Consider the following 21,243-nt stretch of genomic DNA (forward strand, 5'->3'; position numbering starts at 1 on the left):
TTGTACTCCAAGAACCCCAAAAACCTCATAAAACACAAAATTTCACTTACCGAGCAACTTTTCGGCGAAAACAATCTCTTCAAGCTTTTCTAAACCTCAAACCACTTGGAAACCCCAAGAAATATCTTAAAAAGGATAAAACACCATATATAAGCTCTCAGAAAAATTCAAAAACATAGTTTAACTTCCAAGTACAAGAACTTACCATAAAAAGGTTAGAACAAAGCGTAATCTACTTCTTTGGCTTTGCTTTCACTTGGATCTCCTTAGAATTTCTTCAAACCAGCAAAGAAATGGTTTTTGGTTTTCTTTTCTCTCTGTTTTTCAGAATAATGGTCGTGCAAAGTGATAAGGTTGATGAAAATTCCTTATTTTCAATGATTTAGCCTTATTGTATCAAAATTTGACACCTTTCATCTCATCATTTCACCTTTTGACTTATGAAAACCTTATCACTTCAATAATTTCGACTTAATCATATGCTAGGCCTATTATCCTTATGTGTAAAACACTCACACCAAACCTTAGGTCCATATGACTTCATACCCAATAGTTATGCTTACCCGATCGAGCGTAGCGCACTTATGCTAAGCTCGTTTTGACTTTGCATCAATACCACTGATTATGTATACCTCCCATCAAGAATTGATCTAATGGTTCTAAAACCATTTTTACATCATCAATGAGACCTTAATCATACCTCGATTACATTTGGTAAATCCATAAATACTCAATTTTATACCGAAATACTAGTAATCGACATTGTACTATTTTTCACTACTTAACCTATTTTGCCTTCTATATCTCACTTTCATCACTTAATTCCATGCCTTGTCCATATTTTTCATACTTTCTTATATCTTGAGCACATCAAACACCCATAAAAGACAACTTAAATGCCACAAGGTTAATAATATTGAGCATACATATAGACATCACATACACAACTTTTATACTTATACATGAAAACACTTATAAGAATATGCATATGCTCAAATTATACATATTGTATGATATGTAATGCAATGCAATCATGTGATTATTGGCTATATTATATCAAAATAATGTGGGTGCTACACATGTTTTGTCACAAAACAACACAAGCGGTTTATCCATTTCTGGAATAACACCAAGATCTGAATAGAACTTCTTTAGCCAGACTATTTCCTTAGCTGCTTCAGACGCGGCTATGTACTCAGCCTCCATGGTGGAATCTGAGATTGCAGACTGTTTTACGCTTCTCCAAATCACAGCTCCACCCCTAAGAGTAAACACCATTCCAGAAGTAGACTTCCTGTCATCGACATCAGTCTGAAAATCTGAATCGGTGTAGCCTACAGGGTTTAGAACACCACCCTTGTAGACTAACATATAATCCCTAGTCCGTCTCAAATACTTCAGGATATGCTTAACTGCTATCCAATGTTCCGGTCCTGGGTTTGACTGATACCTGCTCACTACTCCCACTGCATAGTAGATATCTGGTCTAGTACACAACATGGCATACATCAGACTTCCAACTGCAGATGCGTAAGGAACTTTTCTCATTGCTTCTTCCTCTTCAGGAGTCTGGGGAGACTGCTTCTTTGAAAGATGAATTCCATGGCGGGACGGTAGACGCCCTTTCTTGGGATTTGTCATTGAGAAACGTTCAAGCACTTTATCAATGTAAGCTGCTTGAGATAGAGCTAAAAGTTTGTTCTTTCTATCCCTGATGATCTGGATACCTAGAACATAACTTGCTTCACCCAAATCCTTCATCTGGAATTGAGTGCTCAGCCAATTCTTCACATCTGATAATTTCTTAACATTGTTTCCAATGAGTAAGATATCATCTACATAAAGAACCAGGAATACCACTATTTGATTTGCCTTCAGTTGGTAAACACAGGGCTCATCAATATTTTGTTCAAAGCCATAGGTTTTGATTATTTCATCAAACCTAAGATTCCATGAACGAAAGGCTTGCTTAAGTCCATAGATGGACCTATTTAACTTACAAACTTTTCCTTCTTGTCCAGATACTTTAAATCCTTCTGGCTGATCCATATAAATGACCTCGTCAAGCTTTCCATTAAGAAAAGATGTCTTGACGTCCATTTGCCAAATCTCATAGTTGAGAGCGGCTGCTATGGATAGGAGGATGCGAATGGATTTGAGCATGGCTACCGGACTAAAAGTTTCCTCATAGTCCACGCCTTCTCTTTGGGTATAACCCTTTGCCACTAATCGAGCTTTATAAGTCTCGATATTTCCATCAACACCTCGTTTCTTCTTGTAGATCCACTTGCACCCAATGGCCCTAAAGTCACTAGGTGCTTCCACAAGATCCCAGACGGAATTTGAGTACATAGACTCCATTTCCTGTTTCATGGCTTCGAGCCATAGTTCCTTTTCAGGGCTAGCCATTGCCTATTTGAAAGAAAACGGATCATCATCACTAGTGTCACCAACAACCATATTGGTTTCACCATCCAAACCATAGCGAACTGGGTTCCTAGAAACCCTCCCACTTCGACGAGGCTCCATGACTGTTTGCTCAGGAACAGTGGTACTTTCTTCATTTAAATTGACTTGCGTTGATGACGATGGAACATTGGTTGGAGTCAATTCTTTAACCATCTCCTCTAAAACTACTTTGCTGTGAGGTTTAAAGTTCTGGACATAGTCATTTTCCAGAAAAGTAGCATTTGTAGAAGTAAACACTTTCTTTTCTGAATGACTATAGAAAATTCCACCCTGAGTACCTTTAGGATAGCCAACAAACATGCAAACTTCAGTTCGTGGTTCTAGCTTTTCCTCCTTTTTCCTCAGGACGTGAGCGGGACACCTACAGATTCTATAATGGCGTAAACTAGGTTCACGACCATTCCAGCGTTCTAAAGATGTTTTGGGGATTGATTTTGACGGCACGACATTGAGAATGTCATTTGCGGTTTCAATTGCATGTCCCCAGAACGAAGTTGGTAGAGTTGAGTAACTAAGCATGCATCTAACCATTTCCAATAAAGTTCTGTTTCGGCGTTCCGCTACACCATTTTGTTGCGGAGTACCTGGGGCAGTAAGTTGTGATAAAATCCCAAGTTCAGTTAAATGATCTTGGAACTGCATATCCAAATATTCTCCACCCCTATCAGATCGCAAGATCTTTAACCTTTTACCTAATTGGTTCTGAGCCATTGCTAGGAATTTCTGAAACTTTGAAAATGTTTCTAATTTCCTATGCATTAGGTAAAGATATGAGTATCTAGAGTAATCGTCAATGAAAGTGACGAAATACTCAAAACCACCCCTGGCTTGTACATTCAAAGGTCCACAAACATCTGAATGCACAAGACCAAGTGGCTCTTGGCCCTATCACCCTTTGCAGAGAATGGACGCTTGGTCAGTTTGCCTCCTAGACAAGATTCACAGACAGGTAATTCACCTAAGGCGAGTTCCCTCAAAGGTCCGTCCTTTGTAAGTCTTTGAATCCTATCATAGCCAATGTGACCTAGTCTCAAGTGCCATAAATACGTCATATTATTGTTATCGATCTTTTGACGTTTATTGGTCCTAGGTTTAGCTACTTTGAATAAATCATTGTTAAGAGCGAGGGGTTCGTTAGGTCGCAGAATATAAAGCCCGTTTTCCAAACATGCAATACACAATTGTGATCCATTGAAAGAAATAGATATATTAAAACTTGATAAGTCATAACAAATTGTTCTAATTGCAACATGGAAACTGAAATTAAATTTCTACTAAAATCCGGAATAAAAAATACAACTTTTAAAATTAAGTATTTATTTCCGAACTTCAGACGAGCTATTCCTCTAGCTTGGACCTTAACGAACACTCCGTTCCCAACTCTAAGCTTTAAGCCGCCTTCGTTCACTTCCTCCCACTATTCAAGAAGCTGTAAAGAGATACAAACATGGTTAGTAGTTCCAGAATCATTAATCCAAACAGATTTATCATTCTCTAAAACACATGTTTCCAAGATAAATGAACTATAATCATTACCTTTGTTTTTCGCTGCTAGAAACTTAGGGCAATCTTGTTTCCAATGCCCCTTCTCTTTGCAGTGAAAGCATTTATCTTTACCTTTCTTGTTTTTCATGTTCTTCCCCTTAGGCATCTGTGCACGTGGTTGTGCACTCGTCTTTGCAGGCTTGGGGTTGTTTATTTGTCCACCTTTCCTCTTTTTTTCAGCTTTTGAAGACGAAGCTTGGTTAGCTTCAGCCTTAGCTAGATGAGCAGCAACATCAGTAGTCTTATTTTCACCTCCTTTACTAGGTCCACCCATGACAGGCTCAATAATCTGAAGCTCATTCATGAGCTGCGTCAGACCATAGTTGAGTTGAGCACGAACGTGCAGACACGGTGCCATCCGAGAATTCACGGTTCCATCACGTACGTGTGGAGACGGTGTTATCCAATCATTTACAGTACCATCACGAGCATTGACGGTGCCATCACTAAGGTGCGGACACGATGCTTGTTCTGAGGATTCCTCAATAATGATGAATTCAGAGTTGTCACCAATCAACTCTATGTTGATATTCTGCTTCCAATTAAGGAAGTTTTCTTCAGTGAGTTTTTCCATCAAAAGTTGAGAAAGGATGGGGAGTAGACACATACACTACTTAACTTAAAACTACAAATTATCAATAAAATAGAAATCAATCACATTTGCTCAATAAAACTTCTAATCACACAAATTTCAAGAAATAGCACAACATATACCAGAAATATGTAAGATATGAGAAAAAATACCAAAAACAATCATATCTCTATTTCTTTAGGTTTTTAACTAATCTATGATATCCTTGTCCCGGTTGGCGAGAGTCAAAAATACCACTAGTTAAATAGAGTTGTAAACTCATTTAATAATGGACACCACTATTAACAACCTACTATTCGATCAAAATAAGAAAACAAAATCTCTTATTTTATGAGCTAGACCCACGGTTTCAATAATCATAGATTTAGTCCTAGTAGTCACCGTAGGGGTGAGTCTAGTAGAATTTGACCTATAATTATCTGTCTTTCGAAATCTAACTTTGTCAAAATAACTAATGAACACCTTTCGTAGGGGGACGAATCAAAGCGCCCCGAGGCCCCATTAAGCTATTGACTATGTTAAACCAACGGTGGAGATCGAATAAAATCCTTAAAATAAGCTCATTATAAAATTAAAATTAGTATTTTTATTATTTATTTTTAGAAAATTAATGACTATGGTTTTCCAAAAAAAATTAAACAGATTAAAATTTTTAAAACCAAAGTCCTATAATTTCTTATTAATTCTAAAGTGTCACATTGAAACAAATTCAATTAATTTAGAATTAATTTGTTGCTAATCAATATTTAGGTTTAACTAATATAATGAACCTATACAATTAAGTCCAACTCAGGTAAATGGGCCTTAACAATTGGGCTTGTATGGAGGAGGGCTGGGTCCAGTATGTCGTTCCCACTACAAAGGCCCCTATCTTCCATACAAGGTCCAAAAGACAGGAATTTAAACCTTCGTTTTATTAATTGTTATTAATTGATTAGGCTCATTATAGTCATGCAAAGCAAATGGGCCTTCACAAGTGGAATCACCCACAAGAGAGGAATTTAAACTTTGCATTTTCTAATGAGCCCAAATAAAACCTATCATTTTATGAATATTTTATTTGGCAAAATACCATATATCTAACAAACATATGGGCAACTATATGCATCTAAGCCCAATTGCAAAAATACCACATATAGTGCAAACAGACATGTTATAATTGGATGGGCCTAATCATGTTACTATATGAGCAATTCTATGAATTTATGCAAAAATACCACAATTTATTTCATTTGTAAGAATACCACAATTAATTATCTAGAATTTATCAAAAAAATTCAAATTAATTAAAATTTTACAAAAAAATAAGTCAATTTAAATGAAATTTATCAACAATTAACAATAGTTAATTTAAATTTCATTTATCAACAATCAACTTAGTTTTAGGTTAATTTTGAAAAAAAAATATTAATTTAATTTAAATAGGATTTATCAACAATTAACCAAAGTTAATTTAAATCCCATTTATTAAAAAAAATATTTTATTAATTGGCTGAAAAAAAATTATATTTTTCAAAATTTAACCAATTTAAATTTTAAAATCAATATCTAAACTATTTTCCAAAAATATCTTGTGTTGTTACAACTATTATCTAATATTTTAACTATTTAAAAATAATAAAATATAAATACTTATAACCCTAAAATATCTCAAATAGTTAAATAAATTCAAATATCTATAAAAATATCTAACTAACAATATTCAAATTTCAAATAATTTAAATATTAAAAACTATAGAATAAAAAGATATTTATATTTTCAAATAAAGATTTAATAAAAATATCAAGAATTTAAATGAAAATATCTTAAATATCTGATATCATAATTCTAATATTTTAATATATTAAAAGATTTAAAATTAAGTTGTTAGTCTAATTTTAAATTTGAATTTGAATCTTTGTAGAAAATATCTAATTATTTAAATCTCAACTAACCAAAATATCTTATTTTAAAAAATTTAAATGATAAAACAAAAAAGATATTTTAGGTTTTGATTATAAATAATAAATTTCCACAATTTTAATTTTCTTTATTTTTCAAAAAAAAATTAAATTAAAAAAAAAAAAAAAAATTCGGGATGAAGAGTACCCGTATCGTATCGGGTAGTGTTCACCGTGTGCTTTGGTTGGTGTCGAGTGCGCGCACGGAGGGACGCGCGCAGGCGTGCGCGCGCGGGGCGCACGGTGGGCACTGGTGGGGCGCGCGCAGGGCGCTGGTGGGGCGCGCGCATGGCAGCCAGAACAAAAAATTTCAAAAAACAATTTTGTGCAATTTTTTCAACCAAAACCATTTTCTAATTAATTTTTAACATGTTTTACACAAAATAAAGCATATATAAAAATTAATAGCATAGAAAACACAACAAAATAACCTAAAAATTGCTAAAATTCACATAAAATTAATATGCTTCATAAAAACATAAAAACCATCCAACTATTCAAACATATCAAATAATCCAATTTTAAACATGTTCATGCATGAAAATAAAGATTACCAAAGGCTCTGAGGCCAGTTGTTGGAATAACTTATACAAGATCTTTATTTATTTTCATGTATATCTATAATATTAAACAAATTAATACAAGATAGCCTAAAACATGTTTCTAAAATTGAATTCAAAGAGAAACAAATAATATAATACTTACAGTATACGCAGCAGAATTAAGAGTCCTTCCTTCAGTTTCTTTAACTCTTGTATCCTTTCTGTCGCAGAGTATTATCAAGAAACTGAACCGATCTTCTATTTTCTTCACGATCTTCCAATGTATCCTTAGAACCACCTAGACTAGTGTGGGCAATTCTCAACACATGAGATAGATATAGAGAGAAGAAGAGAAAATAACAAAGTGGCTTAGAAAAGGACTTGTGTTTAGAGAGAATATAAAACTATCAGAAAATCTGACTTGTGACTTATCTGTCGTCTCTGAAATCTTCTCTCTAAGCACTCCTTTTATAGACTCAATTAGGCCATTTAATTTAATTAAAAAATCAATAAAATAACAGCCATTTTGAAGCCCTAGGTCGAAATTATCATGGGCTATAGGCCCGTGAAGTTTCCCATTTGATTATAAGCCCATTGGACTTAAAATCAAGGCCTGTATTATTTTCTATTGATTTAATTAATTAAATAATTATTTAAATCCTTTATCAAATTAATTATTTATAATTTGAACCTTGATTTAAATTTATTTATTAATTTAGATATCAATTTATCTTAATTAATAAATCTGCCATAATTTCTCTTTTCTTCTCAAAATTACACAACTCTGTGAAACTATCCAAAATTGACCTGGTTAACTTTGATAATTCTAATTGATAATTAAATCAATTAATTGAGACTATCTAGATGATTTTATCCAAGGTACAATGGGGACCATGGGCCTATGAAATCAAGCTCCAATAAGTTATCATAAATCTAACAAATAAATTTACTAACTTAGTAATTCCTCGTGACTCCACTATAGGCTTGGAATTGCACTCTTGAATTCATAGAACGCTCTATAACAAATATAGATACGCTATTAATTATCCATTGTTACAACCATAATTGTCACTCAATCCTCTATAGACGGTCTACAATGAGATAAGACTAAAATACCGTTTTACCCCTCATTGTATTTTATCCTTAAAACACTTAGTTCCTTGTAAATGATATTTCAGTAAACTAATTTAATTACTGAAATGAGATCTCTATCATTTAACACCTTGAACCAAACTAAAAGGAAACCATCGTTTCACTTCTTCATCAGAAGCTATAGATGTTCATATCTATGATTAACACTCCTACTCAATTATACTACCGACTTCCCAAGATGTAAGTATGGGCTAGTCCGTAGGGTAAGCTGGTAACGAACAAGTCAAAGAACTCAAATAATACAATCAGTTAGAATACTAACCACTCAGAATTGAGATTGAATTGACCTATGGTCAACTATATGATATGACTAGAATAGATAACAACGGCATGTTTACTTATCTTATCAACTGTCAATATCGGTCCTGTCCGATGTAACATATACATCCGATCTTATCTACTTTGCTAATGTTCTGGAAAGAACATAATACTGTAATGTGTAAGTAGATCATATCGTAGATTGGCAAGTCAGTGTAAATCCGGTGCACTGAATAATCTTAGGACTTACTTATTTTTGAACATATAATCATATTTATATTCCACTGTGATTACGTCACTATAAATAAGATTAGTTATATGCTCGGGATTTAATAGAAGTTTATATTAAACAAATAACCATGAAAATAAAACATGTGAGCAAAGTGATTGACCAAGTCAAAAAAAATGATTTCTATTCTTTTATTGATAATAAAATGAGATTACAAAGAATTTGGGTTTTAATTAGGGCATAAAACCCCAACAAAGTAGTTCGTTCTTACTCAACAATCCAAGGAATGAAATATATTTGGCATCGTCTATCCATAGTCATCATCCATTTGGCTATAAGATCCACTGTATAGTTTTTACTTTCATCATTGCCAATAGAAAGATGTTCGGTGTCAAAAAATTTGTATAATTGTCGTGAATTTGGGTGCATGCTTTCCCAAGTGCATCTGTAGAGAATCAATCATTCATATTACATTTTCAATTAATAAATTAATATCGTCAAAAAAAAAAAAATTGGCCAGAGTTTTCTCTGTTTCTATAGCAGATCATCATACCAAGTAGTACCAATTAGTTTTGTATATATATATATATATATATATAAACAAGACCATGAATGGTAGGTTTCTTTCTTTGACCATTTTTACTCAATTGATACCCTTAGAACTTTAAATATATATATATATATATATAATTATTTAGAGAATAGAATATGGTGGTATTGACTTTGGCGTCTTTTGTAATATAATGATGTTACTTTAATTATTGTTGTTAGATAATTTTTCTTTGTGTTTGACTGCTTGATGAATACCAATCTAAAAGTTTTGCATGCTTTTGTTTTTATCTTTTGTTTGAAATAACTGTCGCCCACAACACCATCACACCATTGTAGTCTCTCTACGTATTATCTAACATGAGCTCTTTCTCTCCCTCTCTCTAATTTCTTTACATCTTTGGAATTTTTTGATTTAAATGTTTGATTTTGAAAATTTGGACTAATAAATTTAAAAGAAGCATTATTTATGAAAACATAGATTGTGATAGTTAAAATTATAATTAGATAGATGAGAAGAATATAGACATTGAAAAAAATGTAACTTTAATTTAGAAAAAAACCAAAATTAGTGACAATGGAATATTATTATGAATCTAATCAATGCGCTATTATTAAACTTTAATTTTGATTTATCAATATTATTAATTTTTACTTAATTAAATCTATTTGATAAATCAAAATTTAATATCATACAATCTATATATATAAAATATTTAAAATTAAAATAACTTCAGATTGAGCTAAACCAATCACATATTCTGTTTCTGTTATATTTTCAAATTTACTACCAATTACAGATTTAGTTTTTTTTAAAATTCAAAAACAGTTTACAGACAATGAAACAATCACACTTTCATAAACATATTTTTAATAACTAAATTTAGATTTTTATTTCAAAATCAAAATTTTAAAACACTCAATTTTCTAATCAAACCACGGGCCACTGCTTTTTGGTCTAGATAGCTTTATATTAGCGGCCCAGATTATTAAAGACGTAGACCGTACTAGCTAGTTGCCTTTCCCAAGCAAGCACAACTTGTCACCGACATATACCGTCCCATCCCAAGTGGAGTTATTTTTCATATATATGGTGTTGCTTGCTACCATTCAAACGTTCTAGTACCAGAACTCTTTTAAATATTGACAAGTTTCACTAGTCCCCTTCCTCATTATACATACCTGTCAAAAGTTTGAATAGATAACTTAAAAAGTGGTAGAATATGGGAAGAAATCATGGTGATGATCGTGATTATCTTCCTCTTTTCGAAACAAAGTCAGCCAAGAGCCGTACCCAATTTAGATTGTTCGTAGGAACAATGTTAGTGGGGATATGCTCAATTTTTGTCTACAGATTAAGGTATATGCCATTGCCAACCAAAGAAGAAGGTGCAGTACTCGTCATCAGAATCAAATTATGGGCTTGGATTGGATTGTTTCTCTCTGAGCTTTGGTTTACTCTTTATTGGTTTGTCACACTTGTGGTTCGATGGAATCCCGTACATCGTCACACTTTCAAAGACAGGCTAACTATCAGGTCAGCTTATTAATTATCTCTCTGTCTCTCACTGTATATATATACATCTATCTTCTGCAATGCAATAAGTGGGTAGATAATGTATGGTTTTAATTGTTTTTTATTTTTTTAATATTAACTTTAATAGAATATTTTTATATATTTAATAGTAGTACGTAAACACTTAAATTTAAATAAAATAAAATAAATAATTAAAAAAATTAAAATATAATATTTTTTTTAGATATTTTACAATAATAATTATTTAAAAATAATAAAATCAACTTAAATAAAATTTAATTAAACTTAAACTCACATATTAGAATAGTATTATATTAAACATATAATATAATCTACTGTGAATTAGTAATAATTTTTTTTAAAATTAGCAAGAAATGTAAATTTAAAGTTCACGTATAATATTTAATATTAGATTAAACATATATGAGCGTTTGATATGGGGTAATCTTAAAGTAGGAATGAGAAAGTAGAGATATACCCATATTTGGTATGTCATTTTTGATATTTTTAGCTGAGGGTTCTATTTTCTCGTGGGGTTCACGTGTTTTTATTTGGGGGTAATATCTTCACTTAAAAATATTTGAGTTTTAAATATATAATATATAATCTCTTATTGTCACTCTTAAATTCAAAATTAGAACAAACATAAAATTAAACAAAAATAAATAAATTATTTAATTAAAATAAGATATTTATTTAAATTTATATAACATTAATACCAATTTAATAAAAATAATTAATTAATTATATAAATAAAACTAGCGTGTTGTATCTACTATATATATATATATTTCAACAACTGCATACACGAATAATGTATGATCCGATGATAGCAGATATGGGGAGAAGGATTTGCCCGGCGTGGACATATTTGTGTGCACTGCGGACCCGAAGGCGGAGCCACCGTTAATGGTAGTGAACACGGTGTTGTCAGTGATGGCTTATGACTACCCTCCAGAGAAGCTTAGTGTGTACCTTTCGGACGATGGTGCTTCGGACTTGACATTTTATGCCCTCTTAGAGGCCTCTAAATTCTCCAAGGAATGGCTTCCCTTTTGCAACAAGTTCCGAGTAGAACCCAGGTCGCCTGAGGCTTATTTCACCAAAGCTCCTCAACCACTCGATGATGATCATCGTTATCATTGGGCCTCCATCAAGGTATACATCTACCTCCTCTCCTCTCCTCTACACGCAACTCGCCGTTTTCTGGCTAGCAATTTATATTTTGCATGCCCAATGCTAATGCGTACAACTGGTGCCCAATAACAGTTACTGTCGTTATGGGTGCAATTCGAAATCAACATATTTGAATTTAATAATATGAGATATCAGTAATAAAAATTGAGTGGCAACCCCATATGATAAATACCAATACTCTTTATGAGTTGGCGACAACCACATAATATTAATAACATACGTGTGAGAGTAGGCACAGAGCAAGTTGAGGGCTAGTAGGCACAGATCGCCTGAGGCTTATTTCACCAAAGTTTCTCAACCACACGATCATGATCATTATAGTCAGTGGGCCTCCATCAAGGTATATATAATTTTGAGATTTTTTCTTAAATACACAATTTTTTTTTTGTCTTTTTTATAGTTCTTATTTTTTTCTTTAAAAAATAAACAATTAATTTTTCAAAAATATGATTTTTAAAATTTCATAATTATGAAAATACCGTTTTTAGAAAAAACAACTTGAACTGGACCAACAAAATAAAAAAACTAAAAAATAACAAAAATTATATATATAAATATATCATAACAATTAAACATCAACAAAAAAAACTTAAAAACAACACAAAAAAAGAAAAAAGACAAAACTGTAAAAATGTAAAAAAAAAAAATTAACAGTAAAATTAAAAGAAAAAATAATTGTTTGACCATAAAAATATAATTTTTTTAGCAAAAATTAGTATTTTATATAAAAATCTTTATAGTTTTTTGTTACAAATTATGGGAAATTTGAGTTTTTATGCTTAATGAGGGGTTCTAAGTAAAAAAAATGCTAGACATTTAAATAATTTCAAAAAATGTCAATTCTTTTGACAATACCCAAAATATCCTCCCATATTTTTTCCCATACAGTTCCTCTTCTTTCTTCCATCTCTCTACCTCAACTCATTCCTCTCAACTCACTTTCTAGAAAAAAAATTCACGAGTAAGGTAAAATATAAGATAACTCAATATAATAGAAAATATTCCTCACTTAGAACACTAAAATATAGCATTTCGAACAGATCTGAGCATAATTTTTTGGTTTTTTTTGCGATTTTTTTTCACATTTGAAACTTTGACATCTGCACAAAATCGACGTGGTTCGATGGTGCTCAATGCTAGCTCAATGGGACCTTCAAAATCAAGATTTTCATTACAAAATCAATGTTGCTCGATGGTTGTTCGATGGTATTCAATGCGATTCTTACAAGATACATAATTTTTTAATCAGTTGTTCATTTGGGATGATTTTTTTTTTTTTGGTATTTTTTTCAAGATCTACATGTTTGAGATGTATATATACACATGTGGGAAATGTAAATCTTGAAAAAAATGTAAAATGCAAAACATACATCATGTTCAAGATATGTTTTGCTATGTTTTCAAGTTCTAAACTTTGAAAATGTGTATGTGAACATCTAAAATGTGTAGATCTTAAAAAAAAATACTAAAAAAAAAAAAAATCACCCCAAAACGGACATTAGAGTGAAAAATTGTCTCTTACAAGAATTGCATCGAACCATCATCGAGCAACCATTGAACCACTATCGAGCATCGTCAACTTTTTCATAAAAATCTTGATTTTGAAGGCCCTATTGAGTTGGTATCGAGCACCATCGAGCAACAATCAAGTAAAGTCAATTTTCTACAGATTTCAAAGTTTCAGATCTGAAAAATAACTCAAAGATCATGTCCAACTCGATGGTTACTCGATTGTGTTCGATGCCAACTCGATGGGGCCTTCAAAATCAAGATTTTCATGAAAAAATTGATGTTGTTCGATGGTGGTTTGATGTAATTCTTGTAAGAGACATAAATTTTCACTCGGGTGTCTATTTTGGGTATTTTTTTGAGATCTACTCATTTTCGATGTTCACATACATATTTTCAAAGTTTAGATATTGAAAATATATCAAAACATATCTTGAACATGAGGTATATTTTGCATTTTGCATTTTTTTTCAAGATTTACATTTTCCAAATGTGTATATACACATCTCGAACGTGTAGATCTTGAAAAAATACCAAAAAAAAAATCACCACAAACGGACACCCGAGTGAAAAATTACATATCTTGCAAGAATCACATCGAGCACCATCAAACCACCATCGAGCAACATCGATTTGTTTTCATGAAAATCTTGATTTTGAAGGCCCCATCAAGCTGGCATCAAGCACCATTGAACCAGGTCGATTTTCTGTAAATTTCAAAGTTTTAGATTTGAAAAAAAATCACAAAAAAAACTCAAAAATTATGTCAAGATCTGTTCGAAATGCAATATTTTAGTGTCATAAGTGAGAAATATTTGTTATTACATTGAGTTCTCTTATATTTTACCTTACCCATGAATTTTTTTTCTAGAAAGATAGTTGAGAGGAATGAGTTGATAGGGAGAGAGGGAAGAGAGAACAGGAAGCGGATGGGAAAAATTATGGAGGGAATATTTTGGGTATTGTCAAAAGATTTGACATTTTTTTGAAGTAATTAGAAGACCTAATATTTTTTTTGATTTCAGACACTCATTACGCATAAAAACTCAAGTTTCCCTAAATTATTACCTTGTGGTCGCCGAAGCATATATACATAGCATTTTGTGTGGTTAAATTTAAAATGGAAAGTAGTGTCGTTACCATAAACGCAAATATATCTGATGTGGTGCATGTAGTGTTTGAGAGTTCATGCAAAATCCTAAACAGAAAAATATATCTGATGAATTGAAATGGAAAGAAGTTATCATCTATCTTAAGTAGGGGTGGCAATTCATGTAAACGTGTCAGATTCGTGTCGACACGATTATGACACGACACGATTATGACACGACACGATTAAGGTCAACACGAACACGACACGATTATTAAACGTGTCAAAAATATGAACACGAACACGACACGATTATTAAACGGGTCAACACAACACGAACACGATAACACGATTATGACACGATTAATCATAATTATACGAAAAAAATCAGAAAACCTATGTAAAGTATTCGTGTTATCGTGTCTGACACGATTATGACACGACACGATTATTAAATGGGTCGACAACGATTATGACACGACACGATTAAGGTAAACACGAACACGACACGATTATTAAACATGTCAAAAACTCAAACACGAACACGACACGATTATTAAACGTGTCGTGTTCGTGTTTACCTTAATCGTGTCGTGACCCAAATTGCCACCCCTAATCTTAAGACCTGCCTTAATCCCGATGTCCCAATAGTTGTGTGCCATGTCAACTTTTTTCTTTTACAATTACAGTACAACTAACAAACACAGTGATTTGCTAAAAAAAAATAGTGTCTAACACAAGTATTGGTGTAATCCAATATTGAGTTTCACACATTTTAATTTAATAATTATTATGAGATATAGCTAACCAACTATAAAGACACTCAAAAAGAAAAAACAAACGCATTGATCTTCTCAATCTTACATTTGATTTTACAAAAACCTTAATTTATTTTTGAAAAAATTGCAAAGCAAAGGGAAATTTCATGTTATATACATGATAACTTAATGAAAATTTTTAATATGCCAACATAAATTATTATCCTAAATATATGACAATTTCAATTTTTTAGACAAAAATACCCTAACATTCAAACTTACATTTTCTCTCTCAATCTGAACTCTCTCTCTAACATCTCTCATTCTCTCACTCTCTCTTATTCTAATATTGTAGATCTCGAAAAAATACCAAAATTAAAAAAAAAAATCTGAAACAGACATTTGAGTGAAAAAAATATGACCCTTCAAACTTTTCGTCAAATTTCAGTGCAGCGCATCGAAATTTCATCGAAAAAGCATCAGAATGGCCAAAAACCAAGTTTTCATGATTGCATCGCAATAGCATCGAAACATCATCGATTTTGCATCGAAAAATCATCATTTGCCAAAACAAAAGTTTTCATGATTGCATTGCAAGAGCATCGAAACACCATCAATTTTACATCGAAATTGCATCGAAACACCATCGTTTTGGCCAAAACAAAAGTTTTCATGATTGCATGGCAAGAGCATCGAAACACCATCGATTTTGCATCGAAACACCATCGAAAAAACATCTTTTTGGCCAAAAATCAAGTTTTCACGATTGCATCGCAACAACATCGAAACACAATCGATTTTGTATCGAAAAAACATCGTTTTGGCAAAAAAAAACAAGTCTTCGTGATTGCATCGAAACACCATCGATTTTACATTGAAACACCATCGATTTTGCTTCGAAATTGCATCGAAACACTATCGAAAAAGCATTGTTTTGGCAAAAAAAATCAAGTTTTCATGATTGCATCTCAAGAGCATCGAAACAACATAGATTTTGCATCGAAAAACCATCGAAAAATCATCGTTTTGGCATAAAATTAAGTTTTCATGATTGCATCGCAACAGCACGAAACACCAATGATTTTGTATCGAAAAATCATTGTTTTTGCCAAAACGATGCTTTTTCGATGGTGTTTCAATGCAAAATCGATAGTGTTTCGATTCTCTTGCGATGCAATCATAAAAACTTCTGATTTGGGCAAAATAATGTTTTTTCGATGCAAAATCGATGATATTTCGATGCTATTGCGATGCAATAATGAAAACTTGATTTTTGGCCACAACAATGCTTTTGCGATGCAATTTTGATGTTCTACACTAAAATTTGACGAAAATTTTGGAAGTTAATATTTTTCACTCAAATATCTGTTTCAGGTGATTTTTTCTTTTATTTTTAATTTTGGTATTTTTCGATATTTACAAGATTTGAATGAGAGAGAGAAAGTGAGAGAATGAGAGATGATAGAGAAAGATAATTCAGATTGAGAGAGAAAATGAGTATTTGAATGTTAGAAGTATTTTTTGTCTAAAAATTGAAATTGTTATATATTTTAGATAATAACTTATGTTGGTATATTAAAAAAATTTACTATGTTTGAAATTTCTCAAAACAAATCAGAGGCTATTAATTTTTTTGAATGTACTCGATCATATTTAATTACCTTATTTTCATAAACGAAAAAGTTATATGTAAATGATGTGTGAATATAAATAATATAATATAACTTTTTTTCACTTGGCGAGAAAGAAAAAACAACTGCTATATTGTTTGTGATTTGACTATTTTTCTCGGTTAAAAAAGTTTTCTGCATTTTTTTTCCAAAGCTCACACCGTTAATTGTATTTCACTAATTTTTTTTTTTTAAATCTAACATGGCTGCCGATTATAGGGGGAAGACAGGGATTGGGAGAGACGATTCTTTTGCATTTAATTGATTTTATATTATTAGCAAATATAATTGTTTTTTGTCAAAAAAACAAATATAATATTTAATTGACTTATTTGTTTCGCTTGGTATTTTGATTAGATAGGTATGTGTTGGTACATATAAAATTGAGTACTGATGTTTAGCATCATAGGTTAGGTGTTGAACATTGATATAATTGAGTACTGATGTTTAGCATATATCATAGGATTTTTTTAGCATCATAGGTTATGTAATTCAGTATTGGATTTTATATATATATATATATATATAATTTAACATTAAAGATATTAAATTACAGCAATTGTAGTATATCATGTCAAGTAAAATAAGACCGGGGTATTAATTTGAGTAATGTGTATCATAATATATTATAGGTTACGATTGAAGTGATATAAACGGATTGAAAATGCAATTGTGAAAGCAATTCCATTTAATTAACAAGAAATACAATTGTAAGATAAATCAAATCAAAAAAATACTTCAAAGACGAAGTAGCTTTTTTTTTGTACAGTAGTCATATTTTTATTAAGGAGATTAATTTCCGTTATTTAAAAAATAATATATTTTTCTCATTATAGAAATTATATGAAGAGATGAAGACAAGAATTGAAAGTGCGTCAAAGGTTGGCAAAATTTCAGAAGCTATACGAAGGGAACACAAGGAGTTTCGTGAGTGGGACGTCTTTCTTTCAAGCAAAATTGATCATCAGACCATTATTCAAGTACTACCATTCTTATTCCCTCTATATATATTTTACTATCCTACTAAAATTCTAATTCTAATGATAATAATTTAACTTTCAAATAGTTGAAAATTAGGATCTTTGTAAAAGCTTCCAGCTGAGATTAAATAACAAGTAACAAGTAATTACCATTAATGCATTGTATAGATTCTTATCGATGGAAGAGACCCCAAGGCAGTGGACATTGAAGAACATCCTTTGCCAACTTTGGTATATTTGGCACGTGAAAAGAGACCAAAGTACCACCATAACTTCAAAGCAGGAGCCATGAACTCATTGGTTATAATGATACTTAGATAATTAATTAGTTCCATAATTATTTTATCAAAGTAATGGATAGCTTAGAAAATTTATTTGAAAAGTGATTTTTCTGTCTCCTAGATAAGAGTATCAGAGCAAATCAGCAATGCTTCGATAATTCTCAACGTGGACTGTGACATGTATTCGAACAATTCGGAGTCGGTGAGAGATGCAATGTGCTTCTTTTTGGATGAAAAGAAAGGCCAGGAGCTTGCCTTTGTTCAATTTCCGCAGGCATTTGAGAACCTCACCGAGAATGATATTTACAGTAGCTCCTTGAGAGTTCTAATGGAGGTTAGCCTTGTACTTCTATATTAGTAGGCACCCTTTCTTTTTTGGTTTGACGTACTCTTTATTTGATAAGACCGTGCATGATAATCCCAAGGTTGAGCTTCGAGGATTTGACACTAATGGAGGGCCTTGCTATATTGGTACTGGGTGCTTTCACAGAAGGGAATCTCTCTCTGGTAAGAAATTCAATGAGGCGAGTAAAATAATACTAGAATGGAAAAGAAAGAATAAAGATGAGGGGAGTAGTGCAGAAGCTCTCGAAAAAGCAAGCAAAGTTCTTGCGAGCTGTACCTACGAAGAAAACACACTGTGGGGAAAAGAGGTAGTTGCTCTTACGTACAATTCTCCCTCCTTCAAATAAATTATGTTCAACTTTCATATGACAACCTATATATAAAATAGATAGAGATTTTATGTATACATGCATCAAATAATCTAGTATTTTTTTAATGTAATATTTTTTACTAGTTGAAAAGATGGTGGCGATATTAGGGTGAGCGGTATTTCTGTTATATCTATTAATATTTGTGCATACATATATTGATGCAGATGGGTCTGATGTATGGGTGTTTAGTGGAGGACATGTTAACAGGACTAGTGATACAGTGTAGAGGATGGAGATCAGTGTATTATATTCCAGAAAGAAAGGGCTTTCTAGGAGCTGCTCCTACAACACTGCTCCAAACACTTGTGCAGCACAAGAGATGGTCTGAAGGATTTCTTCAAATCTTTCTCTCAAAGTATTGTCCTTTGACGTACGGCTACAAAAAGATTCCCCTAAGACTACGACTTTCATACTTAATCTACTTGCCATGGTCCCTAAACTGCTTCGCTTCACTCTACTATGTCATTGTGCCAACACTTTGTCTGCTCAAAGGAATCTCATTATTTCCTCAGGTAACAAATTAACCTTTTGGGAATCTAAATAAGGGTACTCTCATGCATTCCAAACTTGGGACTTTTTCAACTCAGTAAAATGTTATCTTATGACTAGCTCAATTGGTAATAAGTAGAATACTGCATCAAATTGAATAGTACCTTGTTATGGCAGATGTCCAACATATGGGTTGCACCATTTCTCTATGTCTTCTTCGGCAACCGGGTGTACAGCCTTCGAGAACTTTTGATGTGTGGAGGGACATACCGGGAATGGTTGAATAATCAAAGAATGTGGCTGTTTAACAGAACAACTTCCTATTTCTTCACCGTCTTGGACCACATGCTAAGGCTATTATTGGGATACACTGATGCAGCCTTCATCATAACTGCAAAGGTGGTTGATGACGATGTTTCTGCGAGATACAAGCAAGAGCTAATAGAGTTTGGTATTACTTCACCAATGTTTACCATCTTGACGACACTTGCAATGCTCAATGCCACGGGTTTCATCTGGGGATTGAAGAGGTTGGTCTTCACTGAGCAAAGTCTGAGCCTTAACCCATTTGCACTGCAGGCTATTCTTTGTGGTCTGTTGGTTTTCATCAACCTGCCAATTTACCAAGCTATCTTTTTAAGAAAGGATAAGGGTAGACTGCCCAACTCCGTGATTTACCAGTCAGTTATGCTCACTCTAGTGGCATTCTCGATCGTTCTTTATTAGAATCTTTGGCAAAGATAACTTAAAATTTTAATTTAAGAGGAGTACTTGGTCAAGCCAGCTTGAAGTACTCTGCTCTTTGTATTGAAATTGAATAAGCTGAACCTTTGTGTGACATCTTCTTTGGACTAATCTCATTATATGCACCAGAATAAATAAGTAAAATAAAATTTTCATCAATCTGCTTCTTTTCATGGATGATTATATCGCTCACATACTACATGTTTAAACCTAGGAGAAACTTACTCCTCCAGAAGACAAAAGCACGAGGAGGAAAGGGAAGGGTTAGAAAGAACAAAGAATGCAAGACATGAGCACTGAAGGCATGGTAAGTTGGAACAGAGAACATTGATTTTTTTTTATGGATCCATTACAGAATTATCATTGCTACTTTTGTTTTCAGTAACAAAGTTTAAATTATAAAGAGGTGGACAAGCATAATACTAGTTAGGATGATGGTAAACAATAAATTCAAGATCATAAGAACGAAAGTCCTATCCTTGACACCGACCTGCTGAAAATAAAATCAAAGGGAGCAAAGATTAAAATTCGCTTTCAGTTCTCAGACACTGAAAACAAATCAAGATGACAAGAAGAAAATAAAAATCCGAGCAGGAGAATTTAATCAAGATAAGCTCAAAAACAATTACAAGTCTTACATGAGCTCAAGAACAAGTGAAGAAGCTCCCCCCCCCCCCCCCCCCCCCCCCCCCCCCGCCATTGCATATGGCACCAACCCCATACTTTCCATTTTTATGTCTCAATACCTGCAACAACATTATTCTTATTTCAGAAATTCCAAGTAAAATATATCAGAGAGCATAGTTACCAATGTCTCTTTTATTCCACAAAAAATGCTAAACTCTCAACAGAAATTTATAAGAATAAATTGTTGGATTAAAATCCTATTTTATGAGCACATATGTATAATGTATAATGCTATTATAAAGTGTGATATAAAATTAAGTGACCAATTATGTTATCATAGGGTATTAAAATGTCATAAATTTAATGTG

The 21,243-nt window shown here is 32.4% G+C and overlaps 1 protein-coding gene and 1 long non-coding RNA gene across 3 annotated transcripts; one reads left to right on the top strand and one right to left on the bottom strand.

The window, feature by feature from the left end:
* Positions 1-10,395: 10,395 nt before the first annotated feature.
* Positions 10,396-20,407, top strand: LOC133794711 (cellulose synthase-like protein E6). Of its 2 annotated transcripts, XM_062232083.1 has the most exons (9): positions 10,396-10,814; positions 11,651-11,972; positions 12,244-12,351; positions 17,875-18,018; positions 18,187-18,318; positions 18,421-18,633; positions 18,725-18,952; positions 19,180-19,527; positions 19,682-20,407. In XM_062232083.1, the coding sequence occupies exons 1-9, from the start codon at positions 10,501-10,503 to the stop codon at positions 20,228-20,230; spliced, it is 2,358 nt and encodes a 785-aa protein (XP_062088067.1). In that variant the 5' UTR covers positions 10,396-10,500; the 3' UTR covers positions 20,231-20,407. The 2 variants fall into 2 exon arrangements, with proteins under 2 accessions (XP_062088067.1, XP_062088068.1); XM_062232084.1 differs by lacking the exon at positions 12,244-12,351 and having other exon boundaries at positions 10,397-10,814.
* Positions 20,408-20,520: 113 nt separating this feature from the next.
* LOC133794713 (uncharacterized) lies at positions 20,521-20,924 on the bottom strand. The gene is made up of 2 exons (XR_009875301.1): positions 20,887-20,924; positions 20,521-20,738 (listed from the first exon to the last, which is right to left on the bottom strand). It is a non-coding gene; the product is annotated as an uncharacterized LOC133794713 (long non-coding RNA).
* Between the last annotated feature and the right edge of the window lie 319 nt (positions 20,925-21,243).

The sequence above is a fragment of the Humulus lupulus genome, chromosome 8, assembly GCF_963169125.1.
Source record: "Humulus lupulus chromosome 8, drHumLupu1.1, whole genome shotgun sequence".
Lineage (NCBI taxonomy): Eukaryota > Viridiplantae > Streptophyta > Magnoliopsida > Rosales > Cannabaceae > Humulus > Humulus lupulus.

Excerpts from the sequence above, each read along its gene's own strand:
- LOC133794711 (XM_062232083.1), top strand. The coding sequence starts at position 10,501 with ATGGGAAGAAATCATGGTGATGATCGTGATTATCTTCCTCTTTTCGAA. Across the intron at positions 18,634-18,724 it reads CCTTGAGAGTTCTAATGGAG|GTTGAGCTTCGAGGATTTGA; the intron begins GTTAGCCTTGTA and ends GATAATCCCAAG. Across the intron at positions 18,953-19,179 it reads ACACACTGTGGGGAAAAGAG|ATGGGTCTGATGTATGGGTG; the intron begins GTAGTTGCTCTT and ends ATATTGATGCAG.